The sequence below is a fragment of the Monodelphis domestica genome, chromosome 6, assembly GCF_027887165.1.
Source record: "Monodelphis domestica isolate mMonDom1 chromosome 6, mMonDom1.pri, whole genome shotgun sequence".
Taxonomy (NCBI): Eukaryota; Metazoa; Chordata; class Mammalia; order Didelphimorphia; family Didelphidae; genus Monodelphis; species Monodelphis domestica.
In genome coordinates this window covers 246,135,194-246,151,497 of record NC_077232.1, presented here as the reverse complement: position 1 = coordinate 246,151,497, position 16,304 = coordinate 246,135,194, and the positions used below count along the sequence as shown (strand labels likewise).

Below are 16,304 nucleotides of genomic sequence, written 5' to 3'. Positions count from 1 at the left end.
CTAATAATCATTTAGTAAATGCTTGTTGATAAATAATTTATTTTCATGCATGGGTTATTTTATTCAGACTGTAGTCTTTCCGGGAAGCAGAGATTACATACTTGTAGGTTGGGAAAGTTATCATTACATGGCGAGTTTGGAGCCTTTTAGTTGGTGTGGGAAGGAAAGTGGGAGGAAGTAGGGAGGGGGGAGCTGTCCAATATCTACACCTTTTGCAGTGAGCCTCTTATTTTCTGAGAAAACAAACTATTACATTAATGTAACTATATAACTCACACAACTAGTTCCCAAGAGATATCATAAAAATATCAGTTGTAGCATGTTATTTTAAAAGAAATTTATGAAACTATGCTTAAAATTGGATCAAGTAGCATTCTAAACAAGTTGTCTAATAATCTCCCAGAGAGAAATATGATTCCACTTACATGAAAATTGCTCTTAGTCAAGTAGTCTGTATTTATCTTCTATGCTCCAAATGTCTTTCTCTGCTTCTGCTTTCTGTGGGGAACATCAATATTTTTGCATTAATATTGAACACACAAGTGGGGGAGGGGAAATAAGCACTTATTATGTATTTATTGCATGTCACTATGCTAGACAATTTTTGTAAATATCTCATTTGGTCCTTACAACCCATTCAAGGTAGGTTTTATTACTACCAATTTTACAATTATGGAAAAAGGTTAACTGACTTATTTAGGATTAATCAGGTAAGAAGTATCTAAGACTGGATTTGAACTCATCTTCCTGAATCTAGACTTAATGATCTGTCCTCTTCAACACCTAACAACCTGTGTGCTGACTTGAAAAATATTTTTCATATTAAAACAATGGAGAAATCAGGCTTATCAAAATGTGCTGTTTCCACATGTTACAGTTTTTTTCTCTTTCTCTCTCTCTCATGGACTCTCTAAATATGTAAGAAAACTACAATTGAAAATACAGTGGATAGAGCATTATTCCTGGAATTCGGATGGCCCAGGTTCAGATCTGGCCTCAGTCATTTTCTAGCAATGTGAACCTGGGCAAGTCATTTAACTCCCTTTATCTAGCCCTTAGCCACTCCTCTGCCTTAGAATAGCAATGGATGAAGGGGAAATGACCATTATTTTCTTTCCTTATGTCCATGACTTTTTCTTGTTCTGGGAAGAGATAAGAAACAGGGGATGAAATATGGGTTGCACTGTGTTTTCCCCTCATCTCTCTGGGTAGAATTGTACAATCACTACTTTGTCCACTCAATAGGAAATTGAATTAATCTGTGATTCTGCTGGAGTTTGTCAGTATGCTACTGAACTGACTATTGATAATGTTAAGAATTCTTAACTTGCAATACGCTCTTAAGTTTATAAAGTACATTCAACCACAACTGCTCTGTTGGTACTATGAGATTTGATTTTTTTTAGAAGAAGAATTTGTGTGTGTACCTGTGTGTATACACATGCATATGAGTATGTGCTTGTTTTTGTTATTTTATTTGTTTTTACATTTGCTTTATAGTTCTTTTATTTTTATTTCATTGGTACAGGGAATTCTCAAGGAAATTTCCCATACCAATAGAGATTGATACTCGACCTGTGATTTATAATTTATTTTTATTTCATAATTTACAATAATTAAAATTTTCTGGGAGAGTCCCTGTTCTCAGCGCCAGACAATGCCATGGGCCCAGGTCCAGCCCCACTCGTGGCTCCAGGGGCACTCAGTAGGTAGAGTGGATAGGCAAAATGAGAGATGAAAGGCAGTTCTTTGTATATGTTTCTGCCTGGGGCATGCTCTGCATGAAGTGGCTGCTTCGCCATGCCCAGGTTTAGCTTTTATTTTTATACCCATTTTCTTAGCATATAGATACACCATTCAATATACATGTTTGAGTAAAGATAATTGGATAAGTGGTACATTAACTTTTAACAAATTGTCTGATTAACATTCTGAGATCATCCTATACATTTGTATGGTAACTATCAATTTTGACAGGAAACACAAAGGTTCTACAGAAGATAAATTATTTCGTCACAGGTGGCTTAATTTTTTCATTAACCTGTGAGGAGCTTTGAGCTTACAATCAAGGAAAATCACTTATTATTAATAAAAGGATAATCAGTCAGAAATTCTAGGAACAATTCAAGAATCATAGCAGTGAGGATGAGAGATTAGAGAGGTACTGAGAACACAATTCAGATTTAATATTAGGCTGATCATTTTTCAGGGTTTAGGGAGTTTTTCAAGGAGAATTTTGGTTGGTAAAATCAAGTCACTGAGGCATGATGGAGCATGGTGTACCAAAGCATTTATACAGGTCTTTATGATTGATTTATGTACTGACTTTAGGAGAATACATTTCTGTACAGGGAGGAGGGGATTTTCTGGGCTTGGCTTTTGGGCACAGCTTTTGCTGGGAATTATATACCTAAGCAAAAGTTAACCCATGATGGTCTTTTTGGGCTTGGATTTAAGAGTCTGAGCTTTTGGTGATATTTTAGGGAAATAGTTTACAAGCATTTTGCTCTTACATTACTTTTTCTGAGACTAGGGAAAGGACAATAATCATGTCAATTCCATTAGTAAAGGATATTGATGCAAGAAGTCATACAGAGGGAGCTGAGTGGGCAATTCCATCCTGCCAAGGAGTCACTTTGTGACCTCCTAGCTTCCACAAGTGACATCATGGCCTGATGTCCTTTCTAAGTCATAAAGGGCATTAATCTGCACCAGAAGAGGGTGTTTCCTCACTCTAGCTACTACTTTTGGAAAGGTGCAAAAGATGTTTTTAGAAGGCAACATGACAATATACAATAACCACCTCAAAAATATTCCTACCTTTTGATTCAGTGATTCCACTCTCCAAAGTCTAGAACTTAAGGATTTTATTAAAAGGAAAAAAACAACTCTCTGTATGAAAATATTTCTAGTAGCATTATTGGTAATAACAAGATATTAAAAATAATCAAGCTATCCAAGAACTTGGAGATGATTTCAAAATTCTGCTTATGGAGACAGTGAAATATTATTAGAGCTTCAGAAATGACAAATATAAAGAATATTAAAATGAAAATATGTATGGATTGCTATTGAGGGGGAAGAAACAGAAAGAGAAAAGCAGTATATTTTAACATGTTAATTATAATAGCAACATTTGAAAAAGCACAAAAAGCAAAATGTGTTCAGCTTAGAAATACCGATTTTTGTTATCTTAATGTCATTTAAAATCAAACTAAATGGAGTTTGATTTCATGTACACTTAACTTTAAATTACTAAGTTTGGGGTAAATAATCATTGAATCTATACTATTTCCAGTTAGGGCAAGTAGGCTTTGTAATGGATAGAGCACCATGTCTAAAGTCAGGAAGACCTGAGTTCAAATTTGACTTTAGATACTTACTGGCTCTGTGACTCTGAAAAAAATCACGTAACTTTGTTTGACTCAGTTTCCTAATGTATAAAGAAGGAAATGGCAAAGTGCTCCAGTATCTTTGCCAAGAAAACTCCAAATTGGTTCACAAAGAATTGGATACAATTGAAATGACTGAACAAAAGCAACAACAAATTTCCATTTAAGCTAGTAAAGTTGCAGTAGATTTGTAGGAGAATATGGACAAAAGTTGCATAGGATAGGTTGAAATTTGCATTACAGGAAGAATGCTATCATAGATCCATTAAAATATATTTAATCAATTGTTTATCAAACAAGATCATATTTGCAAAGTGCTTATCACAGTGCCTGGCACATAGCAGGCAACTTGATCCTTGTTCCCTTCTTGCCTCCATCATCTTCATGCCCTCTTGACTACAGCTAAATTCTGCAACTGGCTATTCTCCCATCTTGTATTAGTTTCTCCTGCCTTTGTGCATACCTTATGTCTGGGATATTCTCTTCCAGTTATCTCTGCCATTCCATTGCATATTCATCTGAATTGGGGTTATTTCTCCAGATTCCTACGGTTTTCCCTCAATATGAAAAGATCTTATCAAGGTCTTCTATTTATTACATTTGGTGGCAAATTCCTCTTTCAGCAAGACTTTTTGTGGTAAATCATCATTCCAGGAGGGAGGGAAAAGAAAATGGAACCAACACACAAAACTTAGGAATCCAAACAAGTTATAGAGAGTATTCTCTGTAGTTGACTGAGGTTTCAGAAGACTAGAAATGCAGTGGCAGCAAAAGACTTTGCAACTAATCTCTAAGTCTGTATGGGGTGTTGTTCTCTGGAAAGGAAGGTAGCAAATGCAAAGATGTAAGCAGGAGCTGTCCCATCTCACATGTGCTAGTCAATTTTTCTTCTCAGAGAATCTAAGGCAGAGACTCTTTCCTCTTCTCTAAGGCTTTGAGATCTTTGAATATCATAATTAATTGAGGGGACACAGTCTAACTTGTTCCCATGACTGACTGTGGGCTTGTTCTCAAAGGGCCTGCCCTTCATGGGTTTGACTGGACTGTATTTCCAGAGCCCAGGATCTCATCCCTCCATATGAGGAGCCATTAGGTCTTAACAAAACAAAAACCAAAGAGGTCATAATTTGCTTATGACCGGAATTTCTAATTTAGTTCTTAATTATTCTGAGCTTCTAAAGAATACTTTAGTGGCAATAAACTTCTGTAACAAAAATTCTGCTGTTCAGAGACCTTTGTATCTAGATAGGGTTGTCAGTTGGGTCAGCAGGCAATTACCAGAAGGCTAAAAGAGACTCTTAATGCATCATCAAAATCCTATTCACGAGTCAAAGCCTCATTAATATATTACCACCTCTATGGTTGCCCCAAAGGAAAGAAATTACTTCTACTTCTGGGCTCCAATATACATAGTGGACATTGTTCCCACCTGTGAATATTATCACATCCTACGTCGCCATTTGTACATATGCTTTATTTAAGTGCCCTGTTAGGCTGTGAGTTCCTTGACACCGCAGACGACAACTTGTTCATCTCTGTCCCTCACAGGACCTTTCCCAGGGCTTTGAATAGGTTGGTATAAAATTGGCCCTAGAATTTCACTAGCCCTTTTATTTAAAATTTAAAAGTAAAAAGTGAGTTATTTAATTTTGATAAATCATTTCCAAGACATGCTTAAACTTGCCCAAATAATAATAATAATTTAGAAAAGAAAGATTCTCAGTTCTCCTTTTCAGAAAGTTTCATTTATTTTCTTACTTAAGACCAAAAAAGGCTAGACTTGCATTCATAGCACCTTGTTTTATGAGCATTTAAACCTGCTGGTACAAAACTCTGATAATAATTGAGTTAGCCAGTATGTTCTGACATTTAATTCAATTTCTATTTTGTGATTTTCTTACTTATGTTTAGATAATTAGGTTATTTTTATTTAATTGGTGAAGTTTCCCACAAACACCATGACAAGGGGAAAATGAAGAAGACGTGGCTTTGTCTTCAAAGGGCTTAAAGCTTGTCATAGATTCATAAATGTCAGCATGGAGACTCTACTAACCTACATATGATAAAAATCATATGTAATTCTTAAAAACAACAACAACAACAAAAACCTTACCTTCTTTCTTAGACTTGAGAGGGCTAGGCAATTGGGGTTAAGTGACTTGCCCAGGGACAAACAAGTTGGAATTATCTGAGGTCAAATTGGAACCCAGGACCTCCAGTCCCCAGGTCAAGAATTTTTTGGAGTCCAGATATTTTTAAACCAGGAGGCTGGATGGGAACATTTCCTGTCTTCTTAAATGTAGGCCTAGAGCTGCTCCTCATGTAGAATTCTAATAGCTAAACTTCAGAAAGTTGCCTAAGTCTCATAATGGTTAAATTACTTGCCCATGGCCACACCTCTGGTAGGAGAGGGGTGATAATCTGTAAGTTAGTAGAGGAACTGTATAAAATTTGTATGTAAGCAGTAAATAAGGCATGCAGTATACAGTTTGGTGCATGATTGGTTGTGTGAAAACACAAATTGCTATACTAATTAATTATTTAAAATATTGATAAATATAGCAACTTTATAGTACATAAGTCTTACAACTCTTTTGACCCATTCTATATAACACAGGGTATTTTGAACATTTTTTAGAAGTATATAATTTGTGATAAAAAGTCAAAGAGATGTACTAAGCTTTTGAAGGAGATAATTGTTTGAGTGTTCCCTCACCCACCCCAGAATTACCCAAAGAGTATGGAGAGTTTGTGGTTTCTGGAAATAGGAAAGGAAGTAGGATTTGAGAAGACATGAATGCTCCCACACATCCTTCTGGTCTAAAAATATCTGGACTCCGAAAAATTCTTGACCACCACTTCTGACATCCTCCTTCATTCCCTTGGCCAAAAACATGATGTAAAATATTCACATCTGAGTGTAGAGCTTTCCTTGCTACATTTAACAACTCTTCACACTTTGGGGGACTGTTTTCTCCAAACACTGCAATTGTTTTCATCTGTGAAAACTTTCACAGCCATTGCCATTTCAGTCATGTTGTTGTCATGGACCAGAAATTGCAAGTTTGGAGGCATCTTAAATAGCAGCCATTACTATCTTCATTTTCAATTGTGATTTAAATGAATTTTGAATAACACTAATTTAATTTCTGGCTCCTAATAATCCTTAACACTGTATGGGATGTGAAATGGCCTATATTCATCCTCAGTGGTTTCTCAGTCAATATTGCTATGTACTACTGAATATATGAAAGCATTTCAATTTTTTAATCTGATCTTTAATTTTATCCATCTCAAAAATTCCCAGTAAGGAGCTCCCTCTGCCAGTGAGAGTTATCACTTTCTCTAAAACTTAGAGTCATAGGGAATTATATAGAGGATTGTGGCTAAGTGATTTGTCTAAGGTAAAAAAACAGTGTATATATATATATATATATATATATATATATGTATATATATATAAAGAGAGAGAGATCACTATTTAGCACAGTGGACAGAGGTCTGAGACTGAAGTCTGCAAAACCTGAGTTCCAATGTGATCTTGGATGCTTCCTAGCTTTTTGTGATCCTGAGCAAAAAGTGCCTGTATATACACTTATTCCTTCCATCCCTTCATTTCCTTTCCTTCTATACAAGAGATTAAACTTGGGTTCATCTCTTCCAGACTCTGAAGTCTGTTTTTGGCATGCCATTCTCTATATCATTGAATATTAAGTATGGAAAAAGCATGCAAAACCAGGATTGGTTTACAGTGTAGACAGAGCAAAAAACAAAAAGAGAAGTGAGGATTGGAGAAATAAGCAAGGAGACCTACGGAGAGGAAGTCCTAGGTTCAGATCTGACCTCAGACTCTTCCCAGCTGTATGACCCTGGGCAAGTCACTTAAGTCCTATTGCGGAGCCTTTATTGCCCTTCTGCCTTAGAACTAATACATAGTATTGATTCCAAGATGAAAGGTAAAGGTTAAAAAAAACCCCAAACAATAACAAATAAACAACAAAAAAGAAATATGCTGTAACATAGACATCATGATGACTTATCCCTTCTGTATTATTTTTGTTTTCCATTTTTGTATTCCATTGTAAACACATTTTGCAAAGGGGGTTTAGAATATTTTTGTGAGCTAGGACAGCTAGGTACCATTATGAAGAAGTCAGGAACATCTGGGTTCAAATGTGCCCTCAGATATTTCCTGGCTGTGTAAGTAATAAATCACTTAACCCCATTTGCTTAGTCCATGTTCTTCTGTTTTAGAGTTGTTACTAAAATGGTAAGGATTAAAAAAAAGAAGAATATTATTGGGAGCTGTGGCTTATTAAACTTTGGGCCATCCCAGACTATAATGGACAAAACAAAAACAAGCTCTTTCTTCCTACATTTATTAAGAAAAACCTGCATGTCCCAAGTATAAGAATTCAAGTCAGGGGATTTGGAAACCACAGCATGCATTCCTAACAGGACAGGGAGCATCATAATAGAATCTCAGAGAGGAGCAATACTTTGAAAGATTGATGTTCTTCTGTTGATCACCTAATCCCTAAAGAGATGCATCATTTTCTCTGCCCAAATACCTACATCTTTTTTTAGTTTAAACATTTCATATTGCTCCTAGCTTCATTTCCAAGAATTTGGCAGTTTTAATAAATTCCATATGTTCCTTGCAACTTTGTAAAATTCTCCTGTAGACATTACCTAATTCATTTTAAACTGCCCTAAAACATTAGTTGAATTTCTCCGAGTGTGCTATCTATGAATACTTCTGTTAGAGAATGTTCTTAAAAACAGGAACCAGAAAAAGACAGCTCTCTTCTCTGCAAAGTCTCACTGGGGCAGATGATCTTTTTTTGAATGAGAAAGCAAGGGAGGTTTTAGGAAAGAAAATTAATTCGTCAAAATACAAATGGGAATCACCAGTGGCAATTGGGTTGAGGTTATGGAAGATAGCTCCCCATGTTCACCTGTTTTTATAGGGATTGACAAAAGCAAAACTTGAGTGTTTCTGATTCTTTCTTTCCAGACGGTTACTGAAAAACATAAGCTAAATGTACCTGAGACAATGACCGAGGTCCTTGATGTTTCTGATGAAGAAGGTGAGTACTTCATTAACTCTCTTAAGTGCTCATTTCATGTTGCACAGGTATACAATAACATTTTGGGGGGAAATAATCGGTGTAAGGGTTGTGATTGTCAAAGCCTTAACTTAAATCTTAATATATTCCAGTGTTTGAGAAAGTTGCTTTTTTAAAAGAATGTATTTCTACTATATTGAGGGAATATTCTAAGCAAGGACGTCTTGATCAATTAATTTCCCTCCTAAATTGTCTTTACTATCTTTTCTAATTCTAATGTAGCCGAGAATAATAGAAAACTAGAGATTGAATATTAAAGTACTATGATGATATTATTAAGTATTTACTTTTGGTTGTCTAGAAACTTGCTTATATTTTCAGGTAAACATAGGATTTTGTTTATTTTATTATTATTATAGGATTTAAAAAATTTGTTTTTAGGATGAGATATTCTCATCAAAAGAATAATCTTAAATCTTTGCTTCTTATTAACATATGCATATAGAAAACATCAAGACCAAAAGGAAAATGTATAGCTATCCAATGAAGATAATTGATTTATGAGTCTGAATTTGAAGTTAATCATGGGTCAGTGATAGTTGGAATGATTTTAAAATCAAATTCTCTTAAAGAAAAGAATATATTACTAATTTTACTTTTTGGAAAATCTTATGCAGGTAAATAGAGGCCTAATTAAAGAAGCCAGAGATTTTTGTAGAGGAAATGGTCAATTAATCTTTAATTTTAAAACAGCATAATTTTGGATAGATTAGGAAAAAAAGAAATTTGAAACATATCCATAAAGAAACCATCTGGTTATTATTTACTGTTACTTTTATAAAGAGACATTAACATCATATTTTTCCTGCCTGTAAGGTTTTTATAATAATAAAAACTTGAGATTTGACCAACTTACATCATATTTAATTCACATTCCATTTTGAAATGTTTTGTTTGGATGCAGTTAGTAATATCACCTATAGGTAACATATTAAATGGGATCTGGCTTTTGCCAGGAATACCAAGCCATAGATGGACAAATATTTGACACTATATAGTCAGGAACAGATGAAGACATAAAGGAATCAGTAAAGAGATACATTGGTATGGAACCAGGTACATATTGCTTTTCAATCAAGCCTTTTCAGCAACAGAAAAAGAATTCTAATGAGGAGCTTGCTGTGTATAGGATTTTATTTTGTAATTTGGCACCATCTTTATCCTTTTTACTTGTGTGTTGCATAGCCTTAAAACAGTCTGGCGGCCACTTTTCTGATGGTGAAGCACTTAGTGACTCAGGTACTATTAGATGAAATTCTTGGAGTGAAATTCTTGGAGTGAATCCTTTCCTTGCTTTTCCTTTCTCTTCCTTGTTTTTGCTGGGTGGCTAACACTAATCTGTTTATTCTGAAGTGCATGTGGGTACAGAAGTGTGTTTTGGAGTGTGTGCATTTGTGATCTTAGAAGCCACAATGGCTCTGATCTTTTGGGGATTAAACGTCCTGAGTGGCTTTCATATGGCATTTCCCTGCCACTGAGAGCCCCCTTCCCCACCAAAAAAGCCTCTCCTGGCAGAATGTGCAGACAACTGATGATCAAAACATAAACTTCCTTGATGTTGATCTCACCCTAGTCTCTTGGCAATTCAATTTAAGTGACCAGAATTCATGTATTTCATATTTTTGTTTGTTTGTAATGCCATTCTTCTGGGAATAGTCAAAAGACTATGTTAAGAATATGCAAACGAGTGCTTTAGACCAAGGAAGCCATAGTCTTTGTGCATTGCAGATAAGCCTTAGGGAAAAGCAGATAAGGAGGTGAGATTTCTCAACTAATGGGGAAGGAGCCTTTATTCAAAGGGCTTAAGACTGTATATGCAAGTTTGGGTTTAGAAAACAGAAAAATTAGGGAGTTTTTGTTTAGTTTGTCAAAATATTCCCCTCCTCCCTCCCTTTGAAAGCAAAATGGTCTCCCAGAGCATTCTTTTAGTTAAAATATTCTACCAGTATACTAAGAATACAGTTGATTTTAGGGAAATTCAACTTTACCTTTCCATAACATAGAAAAGATATCTCTAATCTGCTTTCTAATGGCATTGTCCCATATCTTCTATGTAACTTACCCAAATACATAAGGCTAGCCTAATATATATGAAGAGATCTACACACATGTGCAGCTTTATAATGCAAGTATTTGGTAGATTTTCTAGTATAATTCATTGAAGGAGTGCCCTATGAGTATCCCTTTTCCAGCTCAGTTCTTGGCATTACATGCAGGGACTAATATGACGTTAAATTCTGTTCAAACACACATTTACGTTATAGATAGCACCTCATGCTTTCCTTCTCCTTCTGGCTAGCCCTCCTTCAGTTCCATCACTTTTGCCTCTAGGTAAAGGTCCACCAATATATGCACCTGCCTTAGGCTTAGTAATCCCCCCCCCCCCCCCATTAGGACATCTTTACTTCTGATTCAGACCCTTTTCTTTATATGAACAATTGCCTTTCCCATTTTTATTTTGTGTCCTCTGTTCTGTTTGGGGTTCATCCAGATTCTGTCTCTCCCTTTGTGTCCTTGAGATCTTCTTTGCAAGCTTGCTGTTCACTTCCCATGGAATACTCTCCCATGTCCTCACATTTCATCTTGACCCATGTCTACAGAATACAATAAGACAGACTTGCTTTTTTTTATCATAACATAGCCAAGACACTATGGCAAGATTAACATCAAGGAAGTTTATGTTATGACCATTTCCTTGCAATATTAGATTCTATCTATGACAAAAAATATATAATAAACCAGAACACAAGAGAATGTGGTAGCAAAATGGCGCATGAAGAAGACTTCTTAGGCTCCAGGATGAATGTTGGACTAGAAAAGACATAGATTAAAGGCCAGAAGACCATTCGAGACACTATTACAATAGTACAGGAAATGAAGTCCTGACCTAATAGAATGATCATGAGAATGAAAAGAAGGGATGAGAGAAGGCAGTCCACTGGGAAGTGAACAAGAGTACTTGGAGACAAGGAGTTGATGCACCATCTATAGCTCCTGGGACCTACCCACTTGGTGATATTTCCTTTGCTGTGACAGAGACCAAACCATCCCCAAAAGAGAACTGAATAGGATTCTTAATCCACCAGGAAGATGGACAGGAGATATTTTCCAATTGTATTCAAAAAGCATAGTGAGGTAGCATATTAGATAGAATGATGCATCTAGAGTCAGGAAAACCTGAATTCAAATTCAGCAATAGACACTTATTAGTTGTGTGACCCCAGGCAAATCATTTAACCCTGTTGGCCTCAGTTTCCTTATCTGTGAAATTAGATGGAGAAGAAAATGGCCAACCACTCCTATTTCTTTGACAAGAAAACACTAAATGGGGTCACAAAGAGTTAGACATTACTGAAACAAGTTAACAACAACATTCAGAAAGGAGCCAGAAAGCTATCATATTCTGTCTATATTACTGTCCAGAATAGCTTTTATACACAGAGAGTGGGAGAGCAGCATAGAGAGAAAAGGGGGAAGTGGGGAAGAGAGAAAGAGAGGAAGAGACAAAGAAGGGAAGGGGGCAAGTGAGATATTGGAGAGGTATAACTCAAAGGAGTTGGTTAGTAATTAGACAGGTAACTGGCACATGGAACATTGGTTGGATTTCTAGACTTGAAGTCAGAAAGACATGAGTTCTAATCCTACCTCTGGCATTTATTGGAAGTTACTCCAAGTAAGTCACTTGACTTTTCTCAATCCTCAGTTTACTCAAGTCTAAAATGAGAGGTTTGAATCCAAAGGCCTCCAAGGTCCTTTCCACCTCCAATTCTTTTTGTCAGTGATCAGACGTGGAACCTGAGATGGACAAGGGAAGAAGTTTTGAGCTGAGTTACTGGAAGGATAGTAAACTCATTTGGAGAAAATGGGAAGGAAAGCCTAGTTTTGGAGAAAAAAATGTCAAGTTGGAGACACATCTTTGACTGCTTGTGGGATAGAGTAGGTAGAGAGATCCAGGGGGGCAATTCAAGTATGGCTGAAAAATCCAGCAAGACTGAAGATGATAATTTAAACATTGATAATATGTTCTTTCAAAACAATTCACACATATGAAGATTTATTTTGAGAATAAACTCTTTCATGTAGAAAATTGTAATCATTAGTATAAAAAAATTGAGCCAGTTCTCCCTGCCTCCTAATGCTTTAAACATAATAAATTAGTATTATATCTCTATTATATGATAAAGTTTATTGTATCAGTGCTTTATATGAAATATTTCACAATTTTACATGCAAAAATACTTATTTTTGCTTTTCACTCTTTTTTTAATTCAAAAATTTATGTATGTCCATTGAGTTTTTTCCTTCTTATTTTGTGATTTTTCTAACTGTATGGCAAAGAAAATGATATATCAAAAATATAACTAGTTACATTTCAAATTTCAAGCATAATTCAAAGTAAGAATGCCATCTAAAGGCTAATTAGGTATATCTTTATTTGTCACCCCAGGAAAAAACACCTCTATATATTTTATCTCTTCCTTAAAAAAAAATAATATAAAAAAGCAAAGTTTGGTGACTCAGTGGATAGAGTACCAGACCTGAATTGGGAAGACCTGGATTCAAATATGATCTCAGGTATATCCTAGCTGTGAGACTCTGGACAAGTCACTTAACTATATTTACCTACACCTTATTACTTTTCTGCTTTGAAACTGACACTTAGTATTGATTATAAGACACAGGATTTCTTTGTCTTTTTAAAGATATAAAAATTCCTTCTAGAATATTTAGAGAATTTTAAATATCTTCATTAGCAGTAGGTTAATAGTAGGCTAATAAGTAGGCTAATAACTGCTGAGTTAGAGGAACAATTTGTGAGTCTGGAACTAGTTTGATTTTTCCTTGAAACTAAATAATGGGCAATTTCTGATCTTGGGTAATGCCTCCCCCTTCCCTTATAAAGGAAGAAAAGAAATGAAAGAAGGAGAAATAGGAGTGCTTACAAAGGCAGCATGAGCAAAAAAAGAGTGCATTGTCAGTAAAGATAAAGGAAAGAGATTTCTAAGAAGAAAGACATGATCAATGGTGCCAGATGCTACACATTGGGTAGAGGATGAGGGCTGAGAAAAGACCATTAGGTTTTGGCAATTTCAAGAGCATCAGCAGCTTAGGTGACATTGTCGATAGTGTGCTGAACTTAACATCAGAATAACATGAGTTCAAATACTGTCTTTTAATATTAAATACTCTTCAAATTAAAATTATAATTAATTTAATTAACATGATTATATGTATATTTTAGATAATCACATATAAATATATAAGTAAATTAATTAACAATTAATTCAATTTAATCTATATTAATTAAATACTCCTCAAATACTGACACTGACACTCTGTGTGACCTTGAGGTAGTCTCTTAATGAATATCTCTTAGGTTGAGTTTCCTCATCGGTAAAATTGGGGGTAACAGCACCAGCCCCGTTGAGTTGTTGTCAGGATCAAATTAGATACTATTTGTAAAGGGCTTTGAAAATTTAAGGCGTTCTCAGCATCATCATTAGTGAATAGGGAACAATTAGAGGAGAGCAGTTGGGAGTGGGGTGGAAGTCAGTTTGCAAAAAAGTTAAACAGTGAGTTTAAATAGAATATAGATACTGGGAGATGAAGGGAAAAGGGGAGCATGCCTGACTTGATTTGAAGATAGAAAAGGAGCACAAAAGGAAGCCTGAGATGGACCCCATGAGAGTCCCTGCTGCTGCTGTCAGCCCCAGTTCTATGTCTATACTCCTGGATTTTTCAAACCTTGCTTTAGTCATTTCAATGATTGATGCATTACGAGGAATCAAACATGGCGGCCTCATATGGTAAGAGCACCTTATCATTATATGTTGCTTAATGTCAAACAAAGTCAACAGCACCATTAGTTGGACATTGATGAGAAAACTTAAGCTCAGAGTATATAAGGGGACTTTCTGACAGTCACATAGCAAGCAAAGTCAGAATTTAATTTCAAAATTAAATGTTATCAACAGCCAGCTTACTATTTTTAAAAATAAATAAAAAAAGGAGAGCAAATACCGAACCACAATGTAATGTGCTCTTTGGATCATATATCAGAGACTTGGATCTGAGAAGGACTTCAGAGGTTATCAACAACTTCTTTTTTATAGATGAAGTAACTGAGGAGCACATTTAATTTCCATGAGGGCATAGAGCACCGTGTGTAACATCATTTTGTTTAAGTCTATACACACATCTATATTGAACGGAACATACATGATATGTTGTGAAGGCTTTGAGAAATGACTCCTGATTCCCTTATCTATAAATTGCTTAATCTAGAGTAAGGAGTTTTAACTCAGGATCTCTGAACTCATCTAAAAAGTACTCTGATTACCGTGTTTCAACGTAAGTGGTTTTCTTTGTAATCCTATGTATTTTATTTTAGGCATTTAAGAATGTTATTCTGAGAAGGGATCCATATTTTTGTTAAATTTTTTTAAACCCCTACCTTCCATCTTGGAGTCAATACTGTGTATTGGTTCTAAGGCAGAAGAGTGGTAAGGGCTGGGCAATGGGGGTCAAGTGACTTGCCCAGGGTCACACAACTGGGAAGTGTCTGAGGCCAGATTTGAACCTAGGACCTCTGGTCTCTAGGTCTGGCTCTCAATCCACTAAGCTACCCAGCTGCCCCCTCTTGTTAAACTTCTAAATAGATCCAGGGCACAAAAAAGTTTTAAGGCCTCAGTTTAGAGGGAAGAAGCATGGTGTAGTGGGAGAAAAAAGCAATGAGATTTGGAATCAGAGTCCCTGGATTTGAATGATGGCCTTAATATTTCTTACCTATGTAAATAGACAAGTCAGTCTCTCTCTAAACCTTCTTTTCCTTAATTTATAAAATGAAAGGATTGGATTTCTAAAGTCCTTTCTAGCTTTAGAAATCTATGAATAAATGTGTATTGATATATGAATATATCTAGTTATACATCTAAATAAATATATGTATATCTGCTTCTGACTTTATATATATATGTATATATATATATACATATATATATGTGTGTGTGATTGAACTCCAAAGATAAAATTCATTGATCAGTAGTTTTCAGTTTTTCAGTCATGTCTGACTCTTTGTAACTCCATTTGGTGTTTTCTGGGCAAAAATAGTGGAGTGGTTTCCATTTCCTTCTCCAGCTTATTTTATAGATGAGGAAAAGTGAGGCAAATAGGGTTAAGTGATTTACTTGGGGTCACAAAGTTAGAAAGTGTCTGAGAACAGCTTTGAACTCAAGAAGATAAGTCTTTATTCACTGTGCTACCTAGCTGCCTTTAAGGCAAGTATAATGAATAAATAATTCAATGTTCTGAATATCCCACACCTCTGCTATCTTCCTAGTAAAAGATGCATGAATTTGAAAGAGTGATAAAATAGGAATCAAGAGACCTAGATTTTAGTCACAGTTCTAATATGGAGATCCAGTCAGTCAGCGTCACATAAAATACTAAAATATACATTTATATATATATATATATTATCTAAACATATTTGTAATGAAAATCATATAAAAATAGCTATATAATCATTTAATGGATGGCTCCTTCTAGAATGCAATATTAGGGAAGTTCCATCATGCTTTCTTTCACTTCTTCCTTTTTTCACTTCTTCTTTCCAATTATTTAAGCTCATTTGCCTTTTCTTGTCTATCACTCTCCAGCCCCAAGTTCTGGAATCATCAATGGTAATAAGATTAATTCTGCCACTGTTCTTGCATGGGGCAGGTAAATCCAATTCCCCAGTGGAGAATTCCCTACTCACCATCTCTATTACTCTCTCTCTTCC

At 35.5% G+C, this 16,304-nt stretch overlaps 1 protein-coding gene across 50 annotated transcripts in view; it reads left to right on the top strand.

The window, feature by feature from the left end:
* Positions 1–16,304, top strand: part of ANK2 (ankyrin 2) — a 765,649-nt gene that overhangs the window by 667,547 nt on the left and 81,798 nt on the right. For all 50 annotated transcript variants that reach the window (XM_056803048.1, XM_056803045.1, XM_056803053.1 and 47 more), the window contains one exon: positions 8,410–8,482. In XM_056803048.1, the coding sequence (XP_056659026.1) occupies positions 8,410–8,482 (73 nt within the window). The remainder of the gene's footprint in view (positions 1–8,409; positions 8,483–16,304) is intronic.